General features: G+C 35.2%; 1 protein-coding gene across 1 annotated transcript in view; it reads right to left on the bottom strand.

Moving 5' to 3' along the window:
- ZNF236 (zinc finger protein 236) overlaps positions 1-17,535 on the bottom strand; it is a 94,005-nt gene that overhangs the window by 57,694 nt on the left and 18,776 nt on the right. The window contains exons 5-9 of the mRNA XM_072852849.1: positions 14,417-14,541; positions 10,763-10,935; positions 7,292-7,438; positions 5,274-5,345; positions 247-450 (exon numbers count right to left, since the gene is read on the bottom strand). Of these exons, the coding sequence (XP_072708950.1) occupies positions 247-450; positions 5,274-5,345; positions 7,292-7,438; positions 10,763-10,935; positions 14,417-14,541 (721 nt within the window). The remainder of the gene's footprint in view (positions 1-246; positions 451-5,273; positions 5,346-7,291; positions 7,439-10,762; positions 10,936-14,416; positions 14,542-17,535) is intronic.

Genomic DNA, 17,535 nt, shown 5'->3' with positions numbered 1-17,535 from the left:
CTTAAAACTTTCTTCTAGGTCATGTAATCAATATTTATAACCTTGCTTTTGTAATATTATACAAAAAGATATCTTGGTGCATTCCATACCTATTCAGTAGATCTTTACAATTCTTTCTTGACTGATAAATCATTTAGAAATGCAGAAGGAATGCTATCACTGAAAATACTGAGAACAAATGTCACTAAAATAAAAACGAGAAAGAAACCACTGAAATGTAAAGCTCTTCTCACACACAGCTCTTACCTGCAAAATATCTCTATTGATTCCCACTGCAATGTTGAGTTGTTGACCAGGCTGTTGAGGCTGGTTATTTTCTACAGGACCTGGTTCTGATAACTCAAGGAGCTGCTGGATGACATCAGTTACAGCCTGCTGACCTTGATGCGCAGTAGCTGAAGACACCTGATTTTCTGTCTGTTGAAGAAGCGGAGACCGAAAATGCGTGGCCTGAAATAAACAGCAGTACATTTGTAAAGGAAGATAAAAAGTATATATGAACTCACCTGTTTGGCTCCCTTATCTGAAATGTCTGTTAACTGGCCACTACAAGGATGTCCACTTGTATAAGACATAAGGATTATATAGAGCTGTCGTTCAAGGTCTGCTCACTACACTAAAGAACTGCTTCTGTATATCCCTTTTCTGGAGTTCTTCCCAAGCTACGTAACTGTAAGCTTACAGCTTGAATTAAGTTTACCGTAACTACTGAACCTTCAACCAGTTTACAGAACACAGGGATCAATTACTGAATTCCACATGTAGAGGCCACATGAAAAGTCATTCCACAACAAATAACCGGCACTGACATGGTTGTCTTTTTAAAGTTCACATGTAATTAAAGCAAGTCCTTTGGAAAAATAATCTTCTATTAGTTGAGATTTATTTGTGTTGTTACATCAAAACCTTTCAGAACAATCAAACTACTAACTTTTTTCCCTTCAACTTTCAATCTTCTAAATCTCTTAGCTTTAGAAGAATCTCTTTATACTCTAAAAACTTAAATACACATGGACCTGTGTCAAGATACTAAAAAAACCTTGAAGTCTAAAAATCAAGTTTCTTAATCTTTGATTTGATAATTGTATCTTAGGCTACCTCAGTAACAAATATGAAGAAAAAAGTGATAAAAAACCTTAGTATTTCTTTTTAAAATCAGAAATAAAGACTCCTTCTGTTCTCCTTCATTTATAAACTTCTCTTCCATATAAAAAATAGACTGCATAAGTATACCATTACTGAAACAACTGCTTTCAATCATTTATTTTACTGCAGAAAGGAGAAATATATATTTATATAACGGCTAGCCCCATAATCCTGTTTCTTAGAACACACTGGATATTTGCTTCTAATATTCACTTCTGTTCTCTAAAAATAATCACTTCCAGGCACGCACACACACACATACATATATATGAAATGCTATCCTCTTTCAGATCATTTTGAACAAAGAATAATCTTAGGCTTCACATGTGTAATATTTCTTCCAATCTGAAAACTCCTCTGTGATTTTCTTTATACTGACACATTACACTGAACAGTTAAAATGACAGTCACCATACTTGAGGATGGTTACAAAGACATATATTAAGAAAAATTAGCTTGAATCGAGTTATGTCCTGTGAATTCGATGAAATATTCTTAATGCCTTCTCATGAGACGATATAAAACAAACCCTTATCTCATTTCTCTTGCATGCACGTGAGAATAGCACTTGCTGTTTTGCTGATTTAACCATTAGTTCGTCTTTTTTCACCTCGCTGGTGCGACGAATGGAAAGACTCCATCTCTTCAGATTCCAATTTAGCAAAAGTGCTATAAACACTTCAATACGTATTTTACAAAATAAACTCACTATACGCCATTTTCATTGCAATAAACAGGAACTGAAGCAAAGTGTTTTGCTAAAGAGTGTAACAGCTCTTTATAGAGATCATTCATTTTTTTGAAATGGAATGCAGGGGAAGCTCTTTAGTAGAGTGGGAAGCCTACACTAAAAAGTCTATAAAATTCTCCCAAGCTTTACCAAGAGGGAAAAAAAAAAAATTAATGAAGGAACTGCTCAACATCATCTTTGACATGAAAATTACAGTATTACATGTATTTAGCCAGTGTGTTCACATATTATAAAGCAGTTTATATACAGTCTCATGGAGGTTATCTTTTTCCGAAAAATAATATATACATATGCATGCATATAAAGTTTGTTACAATTACTATTAAGATACTCTGTTCATTATAAAAAGTTTCAGAGGTCTCTTTGTAAGTCTCACTTCAATAACTGCTTTTAAAAATAGCATAGAGAATTAAGTGTTTTATTACTACTTCATAATTCCACATTTGTTCAGTTAGAATAGTGGACCTTGTGATCACCCTTTGTCTGATCTGCTGTGTAACACAGACCACGTGACTGCTCTGAGTGAATTACTCCTTCAAGTAATGTAACTGTACAGAAATTATAGCAGTTCTTTACATCAAGTAATTTATTGTGGTAACTTTTTCTGTTGCTGTCCAACTTCAACAAGTTGCTCCAACAGTAAGTTATCCACACTAAAATTCCATACTTTATTTCGAAGTGTGAATTTGTCTAGCTTCCACTCTCAAAACTTTTTTTCTCTTCTCTATTAAAGAGATTACAGATTTTTCCCTTCAAACCAGCAGATCAAGTCATCGTTAAATATTTTATCTGATGGGCAAAACAGATAATGCACCTTGAAACTCTCCAATAATAAAACACATCATATCATACTTTAAGAATTCTGATGGCTCTGCATCCTCTTGTATCTTTGAATACAGTTCATGAATAGCGAACACTATAAACAGACAACTGACAAAGGCAAAAATTCCCAGAATGAAATACAGAGGACATACAAACTTCTCATTTCTATGCGGAGTTTCTTCTCTAAATAAAAAGACCAAAATTAATCATTCCAGGCAAGAAAAACCTAACTTTTAGCTGATACATCAATTATTACCTCTTCCATCCCTATTTATAAGGGAAATTTAAAATCCTTGAAAACTCCTAACCTGTGAATATGGCCTACTTTTCCCATTTTTCTATAGGTGATTTTATTCTTGGCCATATCGGAACATATATTGCTTGATACACCGAGCTCACCAAGAAATCCAGATCACTCTGTATCAGTGATTTGTCCTCTTCATAAATTACCTCAATCTTTGTATCACCCTGATTCGTGATGATTTTATATTTTTCTCCCACTGATAAAATATTAAGTCATGTAGTGTCAAGAAGTAATTTCCAAGGGACTCCATCAGAAACACAGTAACAGTGGTGATTCTCTGCGCACCTCTTTTACAAGTTTTCTCAAACTCTCAGAAAGTTTTAAAAATTACTCATGGTGCCTCACATTAATTTTAGTATGTCATTCTATTTGAAAATACAAAACATATCCCTGCTTTTTTCACCTCCACTACAAGAAGGAAAAGGATGAATCATTAAGGATGCAACTAGCTCTACTTACCAAAAAGCTAACATTAAATAAAAGTACCTACACATTTTCTTAAAACCATGTGTGATACATGGTACAGTCCTATGGAGGAATCTGAGCACATATCCTAGTTCAACAAATGAACAGCAACTGCACATATACAAGCAGGCTGTGCATCTGAAGGCATGGAAACAAGCAGATAGTACATCAAAGGAGGAATACCTGAAAACGTGTAACAAAATTCCTGCTGATTCACCTTAGCATTGAGGTCGGTCTGCATTAGTTTTGAGGTGATGCCATGCATTCCTTTTCCACAAGATTACAGAACATGTTACAGTATATAGTTACTACTGTAAAAATATACGGTACCCTAGCAAGGGGAAGGAGAATTCAGGTTTCTGCTCTAACTGCTAGACTAGAAAGTCAGGCTTCTCCTTGCTTGGTTTCCTAGATCCACTACACATAAGCTGAAGCTGACTCTGTAAAGGTTCACACTTAAACTGCTTGGTGGTTCAGCAGTTTCCAAGTCATTCTCTGGAGAAGAAACAGGTTTGAAGACATTAAGACTAAGGATGGAACTGGATCAGTTCTCCCACTTGGTAGTCAAGAGCACCAGGCAATTCCGGGAGGAGGGGGCAATGGGATCCATTGCTCCCAAGTGGCACCTCTCACTGGGGAAAAACCTGGAACTCTGCATCAAGCACAGGGAACCACACAACGCGGCAAAATTGATGATTATCTTCTTTTCAGATCTGTGCTTTCACACACACACACACAGAGCCCACTAAAAACCAGCATCACCTCTGATAATACTCCTTACTGAGGAAAATAATTTCAATTGGTTAAAAAAATGAAAATTTACTTAAAATAAACTGCTTTTGAAGAACAGCCATTTTAATGTTTTTTGAAGTCTTGTAAGAAACATAGTATAACTATTTATTTAATATAGCAAATATTAGTAATTAATTAGTTCACATCAGTTCTGTTCAGCTTTAAGTTAACTGGTCCTGGAACAGTGAATTCACAGTAAAAGAGAAAAAGAAAGTGGGTAGACTGGTTATGGTGACTTTAAAGCAATACTGCCACATTTCCTTGTCCTTGGTTTTGTGGATTCTAGTACATGAGAAGGTATCAGTGGCTGAAGTTGGGAAAGGGGGAATGCAAGTCAGATTAGTCTGTCACTAAGATACCATGCCACAACCTGTAGCTGACAAACAACATGCTACATAGCTGCAACAAAACACGCTAATGCTCTCACTGTGACTGGCACATCAAGACCTGCTTGCCTGTACATCAAGACTGCTTGCTATGGGATTCCAGAAAGCCAGCCCTGCATCATGCTTCCTTGGCTCTATGGACTCCTCCTGAGCCCCACAGCTCCCCTTCAGCTCCCCTTCTCACAGCTCCAACCAACTCAACCGGCACCAATACAGCTCCTTCCCTCTCCACCCAAACCATGGTACCCCTTTGAAGTAAGTCAAGGGGGCAGGATAATCCAGTTATTTATGAGAGTCCTTACCCTCCTCTGGTCTTTTTATACAGGAGAACATTTGTCTCCATGTTGAAGACCTAATGAACAGAATTATGTGCAAAATCATGACCGTATCCTGAATGGGGGAATATAATCCATTCAAGACCTGTTCCATTCCTAAATAACCAGCTGCAGTCACTGAGAAGTATGCGTTCACATATTAGCTGATCAACTTATCACAGAGGACCGGTGCCTATCCTTTCCCACCAGCTAAATGAAAGCTTACAAAATTCTGTTAAGTTTCTCCCACTTCTAGTCTTGACACAAAAATATGACAAAAACTGTACACTTACGTTCTTCCATTTGTTATCAACAGGTTGCAAAAGATTAGCAGGGGATGTTGTTAAAGGCTGGGTGACAGAGTCCTACAAAGAAATGAAAATACATTTTTTAAGCCTTTGTACAAAAAGAGGAAAAACATGGCTAATATCACGCATAAAAGTAGCGCAGTTCGTTTTCCCACAGTATGGAGACTAGGGACAGAAAAAATGAGACTATGGGAGAGATACAACAGTACCTAGAATCACTAATGTTGCTTCATAGTTTATATACATTAAATAAACACAAGTTACAGAAACCAATACCTTAGCTATAAGCACTGATGCAGCAAAAGACAAATAACAACCTTACAGTAAGCGTATTTTACAAGATGTGCTCCTGTATCACACAAGAGTGCATTCTTCGGTAGCACAGCACTTCAGGAGGCTTCAACTTCTGGAATTTGTTGTATTCAGGATGTAATCATTGTTCATCCCCAGGTATATAACAAGGGACGACAGAGACTGATCACAAACTTCAGAACAGAATACTATACTGGAGATTTGTTGTTAAAGAAGCTCTGCAAGTTTTGAGCAGAATGAAGAAGTCAGTTCTAATATAAAAATGCTAGTGATAATCTAAGAATGTACCACCTTTCTACAGCAATTAAAAAAAAATCAATCATTAAATCTCTGCAATTTCAGATAGAAAATTAAAAATAAAAAGTGTAATACTTTTAATATGCAACCAACATGTCAGTTACTATCTTTGTTCTTCCTTGTTAAACTTCTTGGCATCTATTTTTAGAAAGAAAATTTTTTCTCCCATTTTGCTTACACTATTGTATGGAGGTATTCTTTATTTTTCCCCTCCTTCATGCAAGCAGAGAAGTATGCATGCAGCAAAGATAAAACCAACACACTTCTGTAATATCAATACACAATGCAAATGCAAAATACTCAAGCAAACCAAAACAAGAAAAAAACCCCAGCTGGACAGGGAAGCAAACATGAGGTAGTATGAAGGAATCCTTTTCCATTCTGCTTTTAAAATTAGGCTTGTGAATGTAGAGATGCACAAAAAGATGTAGGGATTATATGTACTTGCAAGCAAACTGGACACATTAGTCTTTCTTTTCTCTGAAGAGGCAAATAGCATCTGCCATACAAAAAAACTTTATGAAACCTAAAAAAGAAAAATGGTTCTCCAAACACCACTGCTAGACACTTGTTTTCAACAAGATACAGCTGCATAACGAAATTGAGACTTTAAATTTTAACCCTCCTTTTCAGAGTCTGATATTACTTGTCATCCATTGACTTTTAAAGCATAAAAGTTGGAAATGATGCAAAACAGAGTGGAATAAAGGCAGAAAAGGTAGTTCTATTAAAAAAAAAAAAATGTACTATGATACATTAAATATACACTGGCTCAAAAAATAAAATAGTCTTATGAAACCAGAAGCATTTTCTGAAATTTAGCTTCTTGTATCTTGGTAAAGAAAAAGAAAAAACATTCAGTGCTTCCAATAAAGCTACAATTTTTCCTTTATGAGCTGTCAAATAAGCAGCTAACATTTAAAACAAGTTATCAGAAATACTCAGAAGAAGAATCCACTATGTCTCTATATGGACTAGAATTATATAAATGGTTTCTGAAAATGAGTTAAAACTAGTATATAATTTGAACAGTTCCAGATTTCATTGTTCCAGCAAAACTTCATAATTATTATTATGTTATCTGGGGAGGAAACCTTTCCTCCACACACAATCTATAAGCACCAGAATTATATTTTACTTAGTCGTACAATAAAACATTGTATTTTCATCTAAACCCTCAAATTGTAAATCCTTTTTTGCATATACTTGGCCAACTTATGTTCTGCCAATATTTAATAGTGCAAATTAATTCCAAAAATGACACAAGACTTTAAAAAGACAAAAAAAAGCTACAGGTCTTTTAGTTCTAACCTATCTGAAGAATTACTGGAATTAAGATACAGCTCTAATTAAACTCTTAAAGGCATTTTCACAATATACCAAGCAAAGCTTACCGCTGTAACATGAGATACATCTGTTGAAGAGCCTGCAGAATTCTGTGGACCACCCATGTGCATCTTGCTGATATGTGTATTTAAACTACCCAAGCTTTTGAAGACACAGCTACATTCTGTACAGTTGTATGTAGGGCCATTCTTCACCTTCAATAAAACAAAAAAAATTAAGTAAATTTTCCCTAAATCTACCAAATTTTATATTTTTCATTATTTCTCCACATAACAAATATACTATGGGGTTATGAGAGCTAAAATGGTTTATTTTTCCAAGTTACTGATACCCAGTTATGGAATCAGTCTGGTATCTCTCGGATATCAAGTCAACTGTAATCTACATGCAAGACTGTCATCTCCTATTACCACTTCTCAACATTGGGAAGCACCAGAGAGCAAAACAAATGTCATCTGGCAAATGAGACCTCAGCCTTTTCCCTCCTTACAATTTCCTACCGTTACACACTTAGAAACAAAACCAAAACGCAACTTCATCAATGAAGATGTGCCTGAAGATGTAACATCATACATAATATAAATGGAAGTTTGGAAATATGAAGAGAAAAAATGCAGATAATTTATTTTCAATTTTTGGCTCTCTTCTGTTTACTTTTGCAAACATATATTTTATAAATTTCCAAGAAAAAATAAAAGCCATTCTTCAGGTCCAAGGAGAATGAAGGCGAAATAGATTGGGCCAAAGGCCACAGGGACTGCATGGAAAAAAAAAAAACCCAAACAAAAAAAAACAAACAAAAAACCCCCAAAACACTAAACACCAAAAAACCAACATGGTGAAGGGCAGGGAAGTTTAATATATATTTTGAACTGAATTTGAACACACAGGATGAGAAAGTGATCAGCAGCAACTTGTTTGGGACTTTCAGGCCAAGGGGGTGAGGTAATAAAAGCAGCTAAATTTGCAGATTCCAACCATCCTCACCTTCCCACAGAATCACAGAATTGTATAGGTTGGAAAAGACCTTTAAGATCATCAAGTCCAACCTAACACTACCAAGACCACCACTATACCACTATCCCTAAGCACCTCATCCAAACGTCTTTTAAATACTTCCAGGGATGGCGACTCAACCACTTCCCTGGGCAGCCTCTTCCAATGCTTGATAACCCTTTCAGTGAAGTAAAATTTCCTAATAACCAGTCTAAACCTCCCCTGCCGCAACTTGAGGCCATTTCCTCTCGTCCTATCAGTAGTTACCTGGGAGAAGAGACCGACCCCCACCTCGCTACAACCTCCTTTCAGGTAGCTGCAGAGAGCGATAAGGTCTCCCCTCAGCCTCCTTTTCTCCAGGCTAAACAACCCCAGTTCCCTCAGCCGCTCCTCATAGACCCTTCACCAGCTTCGTTGCCCTTCTCTGGACACGCTCCAGCACCTCAATGTCTCTCTTGTAGTGAGGGGCACAAAACTGAACACAGCATTCGAGGTGCAGCCTCACCTATGCTGAGTACAGGGGCACGATCACTTCCCTACTCCTGCTGGCCACACTATTCCTGATACAAGCCAGGATGCCATTGGCTTTCTTGGCCACCTGGGCACACTGCTGGCTCATATTCAGGCGGCTGTCAACCAACACCCCCAGGTCCTTTTCTGCCAGGCAGCTTTCCAGCCACTCTTCCCAACCCTGTAGCGTTGCATGGGGTTGCTGTGGCCCAAGTGCAGGACCTTGCACTCAGCCTTGTTAAACCTCATACAATTGACCTCGGCCCATCGATCCATCCTGTCCAGGTCCCTCTGTAGAGCCTTCCTCCCCTCAAGCAGATTAACACTCCTGCACAACTTGGTGTCATCTGCAAACATTCCCCCTCCTCCTCAGTCTATCGCATAGCAGTACGAACCAGTGCAGCACTTTCAATATGTAGGGAACAACAAAGTCTTCAAAAGAAAACACACTGCTTACAATATAGTATGGAATTTTGTATTTTCTGACATTAGCTTAAATTGGTAAGACGACTTTCAGAAAGAGGTATCAACTAATAAAATACAGGTACGACTAAACAATGACATACGAAGTGAGAATCAACCTGTTTCATTATCACCTGTAATGTTATTTTGTTACTGTCTCAGGACAAGATGAAGAATTAATAGAGTTCTGTATGCAGTCTTGAAGGAAACACAGCGACAGCAAAAAATAAAAATAAAAAAAAAAAATCAACAAATGATCCGAACCAATAACTAAAATGTAGGCTCAGGATCACAAAACACAGCAAAAGGCATGATCAAGAGGCAGCATTTATTTGAAGTCCCTTATACCACAATTTTTTTTTCTTCTTACAGAAAAACAAGAGTAACAGAGAAAAAAGTGAAAATATTTTTGGCTTGATCCCCAACAATCTTGTAATATTGCAAAAAAAAAAAATCAATATAAACGATGAAATTAATGTTGGTGCATTTTTTAATGCAGCAAAAGCTATCGCATATAGGGAGCTGTGATCAGTGAGGAAGACTAGTCACACAGTCATATGAAATGTAAACATATGATTTAATATAATTAAGCGTAATACAAAATGCTAAGACATATTCAATGAAGGACCATAATCTAAAAGTAAGAAACTCTAACACACTAGAATGATCCTTAGTAGAAAAATCCAATAAATAATATCTATCGTTGTAACACAAAAATGGAAAACAAGAAAGCAAATCTCAGAGTTAGGGGAAAGAGTGACAGCAGAGATTATATTCTGCAGGCAGGAAAAAAAAGAGAAAAGGAAAAAAAGCTGCCACTATCAGTTTATACCTTCCAAATCAAAACTAGGTCTCTTTCTATGGGCATTTCCAACCTCAAATCACTGAAGTCAGCAAGGAAATTCCTGAACAAAGTTGCATAGCCAATGTTGCTCAGAAGATTATATTGCATTATCATACCAGTACCTTTTGACTCTTAAAAATTGTCTGTCACACAGAAGAAGAAAAAATCAGCATAAAGAGGTGTGAGACAACAATGGTTTTTATCTTATTTTGTAATTTTCTTCTGCTTGTAACTGAAAAACCTCTGAAAAAGGCTATAAGATATATACTTCAAAGACAAATTGCAAGTATGCTTTATGATGGAGTTAGTGGCTTGCTGTTTGGCCTTGAAATTTTTCACCATTTTCTGCTTTGCTGCTTTTGGCTTACTTTCATCTGATTCTCCCCCTTGTTCTCCCAAGACTGACACAGGTACATTTTTATACACCTAAAACCACTAATAATTTATTAATCTACTGATGTACTGAAAAGACAATGGTAAATGAAGGTTTTTCTACTTATCCTAAGTATACATTTATTCAGATTAAGCTATTTTAGGAAAGCTTGCAGGTAAAACGAGCAAACTAGAATCTATACTACAGCAGTAAATCTATACTGGCTGCAGAAAGCACCAGAGAGCATAGGAATAGCAAACAGCACAATTTAAATACTGAAAATGAAATAAGCAGTATATTAGCACCAACCACTTTATGAATAATTGTATTTACCTCTGAATGAACTCTCTGTATGTGTGACTGAAGATTGCCTTTCTGAGAAAAGGCTGCAGGACAAAAGGCACAAGCATGAGGTTTTTCACCAGTGTGCTTGATCATATGGGTCTGCAATGCCCCCTTCTGGTTAAAGGCTTTCCCACATTCACTGCATTTAAAAGGTCTTTCACCTGAAAGGGAAAAAAAGAAGGATGTGGCGTAAGGGGCTTTAAATAAACGTCAGTAGTTTCCTGTATCTAAATGAAAAATTGTATCAGTTAAAATAAAATACTGCATATAGCTATCTGTACACACACACACACACACACGCAAACACCGTAAAATAAATTAAACTTGTATGAAACAATTATTTAGAACAGCTTCCCTCAACTTGTGGTTTGGAAGATCTCAGAAGTTGCTATGCAAAACCACTGGAGGAAAAGAAAAAGGGGAAAAGAAAAGAAAAACCAAAACCATATATGCCATTCTTTTACAGCAAATCCTATAAAATGCATATACCTGCATGGAAACAAACAGGGGAGCAGAGGGTGGAATGGACAGTAATAAATAACTGTCAAAAATGTAACCTTTTATTTAGTCTAAAATCAAAAAGTCTTACAGCAACACTGCAAAAGATGGCCTATGGTTCCCATACATATGGTTCCCTTACATAATCTACTACTTTAATTAGCTAAAAACTAGACAAACAGCAATTTATTCACAAGATGGAAAATACATATATATTGCACATCACTGGAGCACCTTCAATGAAGATTTTGTTTAAAGCCAAACTTATGCTGTATTATGTATGTCTGGTTAAAACTTGAGAACTATTCTTACAGTCCCCTGTATGCTTCAAAAACTTCTGTGTTATTTTATACTTTGCATTTTTCAGTTATTTCAATTGCTTGAGTTAAACAAATGCACATATTTATTACAGTGATTTTGCAAAAACCATCTGCCTATGTTTCCCGCTCCCCAATAAATATTAATAGCCATTCATTCTTTACAACCACCATTTGAAAATGTGCAATAAAATAATGTTTTTATAATACGATATTGTACAGCCCTGCTCAAAAAATAATTTTAAAACCTGGAATGTTCATGTTACTACTGAACATTAAAGAAAATCTAGGCAATATTGTTACAGGAATGCTCTGTCACTGTTTCCTGATTTTGGTGTTCTCAGTGCTGTGCATACACACTTATTTGTACACTTATTTGTACACTTACTTGCACACTTATTTGTACATGAACAGATTAACCATGAAAAATTCCCCAGAAATTGTAAGTGACAAAACATAATAGAACTGCATTAACATATTACAAAGCTACATATTTTAAACACACAGATACCAAGAACAAAGTTCAGTTTCTTACTTACCATGTGTCTTAACTGACTACTGGAAATCTCCACTGTGAACTCAGTATTACTCTTTTTTTTCTTTTAGTGAAGTTCAGCTATGCTAACTCCAGGACCTTTAGAACATTTAACACTTTGACTTTGCACATTTCTACAGCAAAAACACTATGGGCATGCTGTACATTATGCCTGTTACACCAGTAAGTACGACCATGTGCGAAATATCATGCACAGCTATTTCTGAAATAGATCACAAGCATATAATTCACATGGTATCAACTCTGAAGGAATGTATATTTTCTGCTCTGCTGTTTATGGCTTTTGAAAAAGCTTTAAGGTCTTCAGATTTTAACTGTATATTTTTTAATATAGATTAAAATAAAGAATTTTCACTGATTCAGATCTTCTTGAAATACAGTGACAAAATTCATATTGGGCTTTCATAGGTAAAAAGCTTAGCTTCCACTAACAGCTGCTGGTGGACACACGGAAGTATTGCTTCAGGTTAAGTCTGCCTACTTAAGTAAATTTCATTATAAAAACTAATCTTAATTCTAGTGTGGAAATGTGGAATTTCTCTATTTCTCAAGTATAACTTAATAAAATACAGATTTGGGAGGTGGAACGGGGGGGTTCATTACTTAGTTATTAATATGGGAATTGCAGTCCCTGAGACTTAATTTTTTTTTTTTCCCAAAGGGTGTAAGTGCTTGAAATTAATAGCTATGAACAAAAAGTATTGCAATTAAGACAGTACTGTAATGCTGTACATGTAGCACAGACATGGTCTTTTAACAATTAAAGACTTAAGTATTCTAAATTCATTAGTTCTTCTTTCCTACATATTTTACAGTACCTCAAGCAATTGGATGCCAGACAGATTGTCTGCAGATTTCAAAATAACAGACTTCACTAATTAAATGAGTATTTGCTAGCTTCTTGGAACTTAAAATTACCTACCGTCATGTGCAGATTGGGACTACATTTTCTGTCTCTAGTTTTCCCACAGACAAATGTCTTTTTATTCTTCAAAAGAACTATAAATGCTCTTGAACTTTGTGAAGCTTTAGAAAAGTGTCCTCAACCAACTTTAATCTTGTTTCTTTAATTCTGAGTACAATAAGCTAAAATAACATATGAAATAGATACAAAACTCTAAAATAAGAAAGTTAATTTTCAATTACTTTTTTTGATATTACTTTGAGGCAACTTTTAAAACAGATACAACGGTGACCTCTTGTGTTACTGTTTTACAATTAAATTATAAAGCTTAAAAAGACACCTAAGAAAGAGTCACGCAACAGACTTTTTATTTCTCCCTTGGCAAAGTCATTCTTGTACATGGCAGCTTGTCACACCACTGTCTGAACAGACTGCTAATACTAACAACATTGCACACTTACATAATCTACTACTTTAATTAGCTAAAAACTAGACAAACAGCAGCTTATTCACAAGATGGAAAATACGTATATACTGCACATCACTGGAGCACCTTCAATGAAGATTTTGTTTAAAGCCAAACTTATGCTGTATTATGTATGTCTGGTTAAAACTTGAGAACTATTCTTACAGTCCTCTGTACGCTTCAAAAACTTTTGTATTATTTTATACTTTGCATTTTTCAGTTATTTCAATTGCTTAAGAGTTAAACAAATGCACATATTTATTACAGTGATTTTGCAAAAACCATCTGCTACTCATTCTGCAAAACTGAACAGTCACCTGCTCTTCTTCAAGTATCAAAATTATAATCTAGGCTTATCACCTCACAAGTTCACTTTGGACGTCCTGAAAATGGCAGTTACAGTAAGTGCAGAAAATATATGGCAGAAACTTTAAATAAATCAATCTAAAACCAAAAGCAACACCACTATGTTAGTAGTACTATTCATTCTCATGTATTTCTACTCTTTTTGTGATTGTAAATTTTAGAACCTGTTCTCTAGGGTATGTAAGATCTTATTTAGAGTACTTGACTGGACCTTACCTAGGTATTCCAATTTTAGGGCCCATTGAAACTAAGCACCAAAACTGGTATTCTGTAACAAATGAAATCTGTAAAGTACTTAAAGTTTCCAGATGTATATCATTAGAAACAGTTAAAAAGATTTTTAAAAGCATATAGATGTCTTAAGCAAAGGAACTACATAAAGGGTGTTTTACATCAACAGGTAACAGCATCTAATGAGCCAGATGGATTAATACTATTTCAAGTCCCAACTAGGAGAAACATACTTAGCATTTCACAGATTATTTGAATTTTGTAAAATAAATGGAAACGAAAGTAATTACTTCCACAGTCTTACCTGTGTGTATCCTAACATGTCGTGTTAACTGACTTGGCTTCTGGAACGTCTTTCCACAGTGAGGACAGGAATAGGTAAACCCACTTCTGTCAATATTTCTGTTGTAAGATCTGGTATTTGATACCCTGTCATTTAAAAAAAAAGGGGGGGGGGGGGGTTAAATAAAAACCTCTTAATCCTAATATTAAACATTATTTTGAAGAAGCTGATTTTACCCCATCATTTTTTAACATACAATGTAAATTCGATGACAATGTATAGTATCAGCTGCGACAGTTAAAAAACAAATTATTTAATAATACTAAAAGAACAATGTAAATGGAGCACTTTTCTAAGTGCCTACAAACACCAAGAATTTTACAGTTATTTCTGTAATAGAATTGATACTTCTTAGAGGTTCTCTAGAGACATTTTCACTGTAAATTCTGCTAGAAGTATACAGTGACTTCGCAAATACTATTTTGGTGGGAACTTTCAACTCTGTGCAACTTTCTTTTGCCTGAACACAGCAAGGCTTTTGTTCTTAATTAGAATAGGAAGATCTCATGAACTAGAGCACAAATGCAGTTGCTGAGGTCTAACAAAAACAGGTTAAGAATTTAACAACCCAAATATTCACCACTGCTCCTCAAATACAAATCATAATCTCCAGAGAGATGTGGTAACAGATGACAAACTCCCATAATTCATTTCTCTACAAATAAAACTAATTCGTTTAAATGACTGCTGAAAAATAGCAATGTGGAAAAAACAACAACTGATTTTATGCTGGAAAAAAAAGAAAAAATAAAACTTAGGGGATATTAAAAGACCATTACAACAACTCAGCTAAGGAAGGTGAAACCAGAAGGCAGTGTGGTATCTAGAGCACTCCACATTTTCCATAGTGCCTGAGTATTTACACTTATACAGTAATCCATCTTGTCAGTACCACTTAAAGCTAACTGAAATTATACAAATTTAAATACCTGGTGTTTTTCTGAACAACTGAGAAATAAGAATTAGCTAATATGGAGCAGATGTGCAAAATACACCACCACCTTGAAACACAGGCTGGTGTAACAATATAAAAAATACCAGGGGAATAACAGTCCATGCATAACACAGGAAATCATTAAATTTCTGCTCAAATGACACATCTTTCTACTCTAAGAGAACACAGATATTCAGTTTATATTTAAAGGAAAGCACATTTTCCCCTCCTATTACTTCAACCAAATATGACATGCGTTTTTAAACTCTTTTTATACTCTTGCAGAGCAAGCACAGAGTTTGGGTAATATATTTTACTTCTACATATTAATCATATCTATCAAAATTTACTGAAGTATCCAGAGTAAAATCGACTGAAGATTGAAGAGGAGAGAGAACAGCACAGATGTTAGAACCACCTCTTCTTGCCACCTCAGGACAGATCTAGACCAGCCTGATTGTCAGAACATGCTCTCTGATGAGCGACATCATCTGTTTCAACTATAGCTGTGGCATTTTAATAAAGAAAATAATATCCAATTTGGAAACAATTGCAGGGACAATCCCTCAAGATCAGATCACCTTTGAAAATATTCCCTCATTTAGAGTTATAATGACCATTTTCTTTTTAGCAAAAGGTAGATACTACATTTAAGTTATAAATTCATAATAGTTTTCCATTCAAATGTTTCAAACACAAAATAAACACCTTTTTGGGAAGGAAAAGTGCAACCACTTTATGAAAAAAATTTAAGGTAACAAGGCTCTTCATAATTTTAAACCCTAAAAATTTTTTGAAGCTTATTTTACAATGAAAAGCAGGAATCAAATAGTAAGATTTTTAACTACTAATGTATGTCTTTGAACTTTACATGCAGTCAAATGGGTTAGGTCAAATGTTAACTTTTCATAATTCATCTGAACAATATGAGGGGATTGTGTCAAATAATAAAATTTCAAAAAAGTCAGAATGTCCATGTCTTTGCTTTCAAAATAATTTCTAGTACAACACAGAAGGTGGAGTGGGATCACTTATGCAATTCATTAACCTTGCTCACATACATGGGTTGTATTGGTACTGCTGGTGAAAGGACAGTAAAAAAACATTACAAACAGTAGTTTCTTGAATACAAATGCAACTTGTTTCTACATCTGAACTGATAAATAAGGTGAATCTTATATAAGGAAGCTCTGAATCCAGAAATAATCCGTGTTTATGAAAATAAACAAATTATCGTGGAGCACTTATTTCTCATTTATATCAGAATACAGTATGCATAATACTCTCTCAAAATCGCAGCCATCATATTAGATTCACTTCACCCATTCTTTATTTATTCATCCTAACTTACATAGGAGTTGTCCTCAACAAGAACCTTTTTTGTGTGTAATATTATACAACTCAATAGAAACATAACAAGTTTATCTCAATTTTCAGTTTGCAAATGGAAATCTACAACAGTACTTTTTTAAACCTTCTGGAACACAACTATTAAGATCTCACAACCTGCATCATCTGCTAATAAAAATAATTGGAAATACCCAATATTTCTCATTTTTAAATATATTTTTCCCCTCTGTTTTTTATAGAAACAGAGTAAAGATTAAAAGAGAGATCACCCATCAAAAACCTTAGGCTTTCTTAATGCATAAACTAAACCAACAGAAGTAAGTTTTTCTTTCTTCTAACTTAAAGTAATTTTCACCTTCCTAAAGGTGAAGTTAAACTAGAGAGCTGAAAGAAAGGACAGAACAAATTTTCACCGAAACTAAGAACAGCATTTATTAGGCCCGTTTTTTCCCTTCATTTTGTGCTTTTTCAGATTTACAAGAAACTCACAGCAGGTTGTGGTGAGGACTACTTGCAGAAGACTATTAAACAGCAAGGAACAACCTATTTCTTTGCAGAAGTATTAGGATTTTTGCAATTACAGTAACTGCTACATAAAATTAGTATACATTTTCTTCAATGTACTGCCATTAGCCTTTAAAATCACACATAAACACACTTCAAAAAGCACTCTGTATCAGAAAAACTTTGCCTGTGTTTACAAATAGCTAGCAGATGGAACTATGCTTAGTATGGGCTCCTAAATATGAAAACAGACAAAAAGAAAAAAAAAAGACCTCCAAAAATAACCACCTAC

This window comes from Ciconia boyciana, chromosome 2 (genome assembly GCF_034638445.1).
Source record: "Ciconia boyciana chromosome 2, ASM3463844v1, whole genome shotgun sequence".
In the NCBI taxonomy this organism is placed as follows: Eukaryota; Metazoa; Chordata; class Aves; order Ciconiiformes; family Ciconiidae; genus Ciconia; species Ciconia boyciana.
This window is presented reverse-complemented; position numbering and strand designations above follow the sequence as displayed.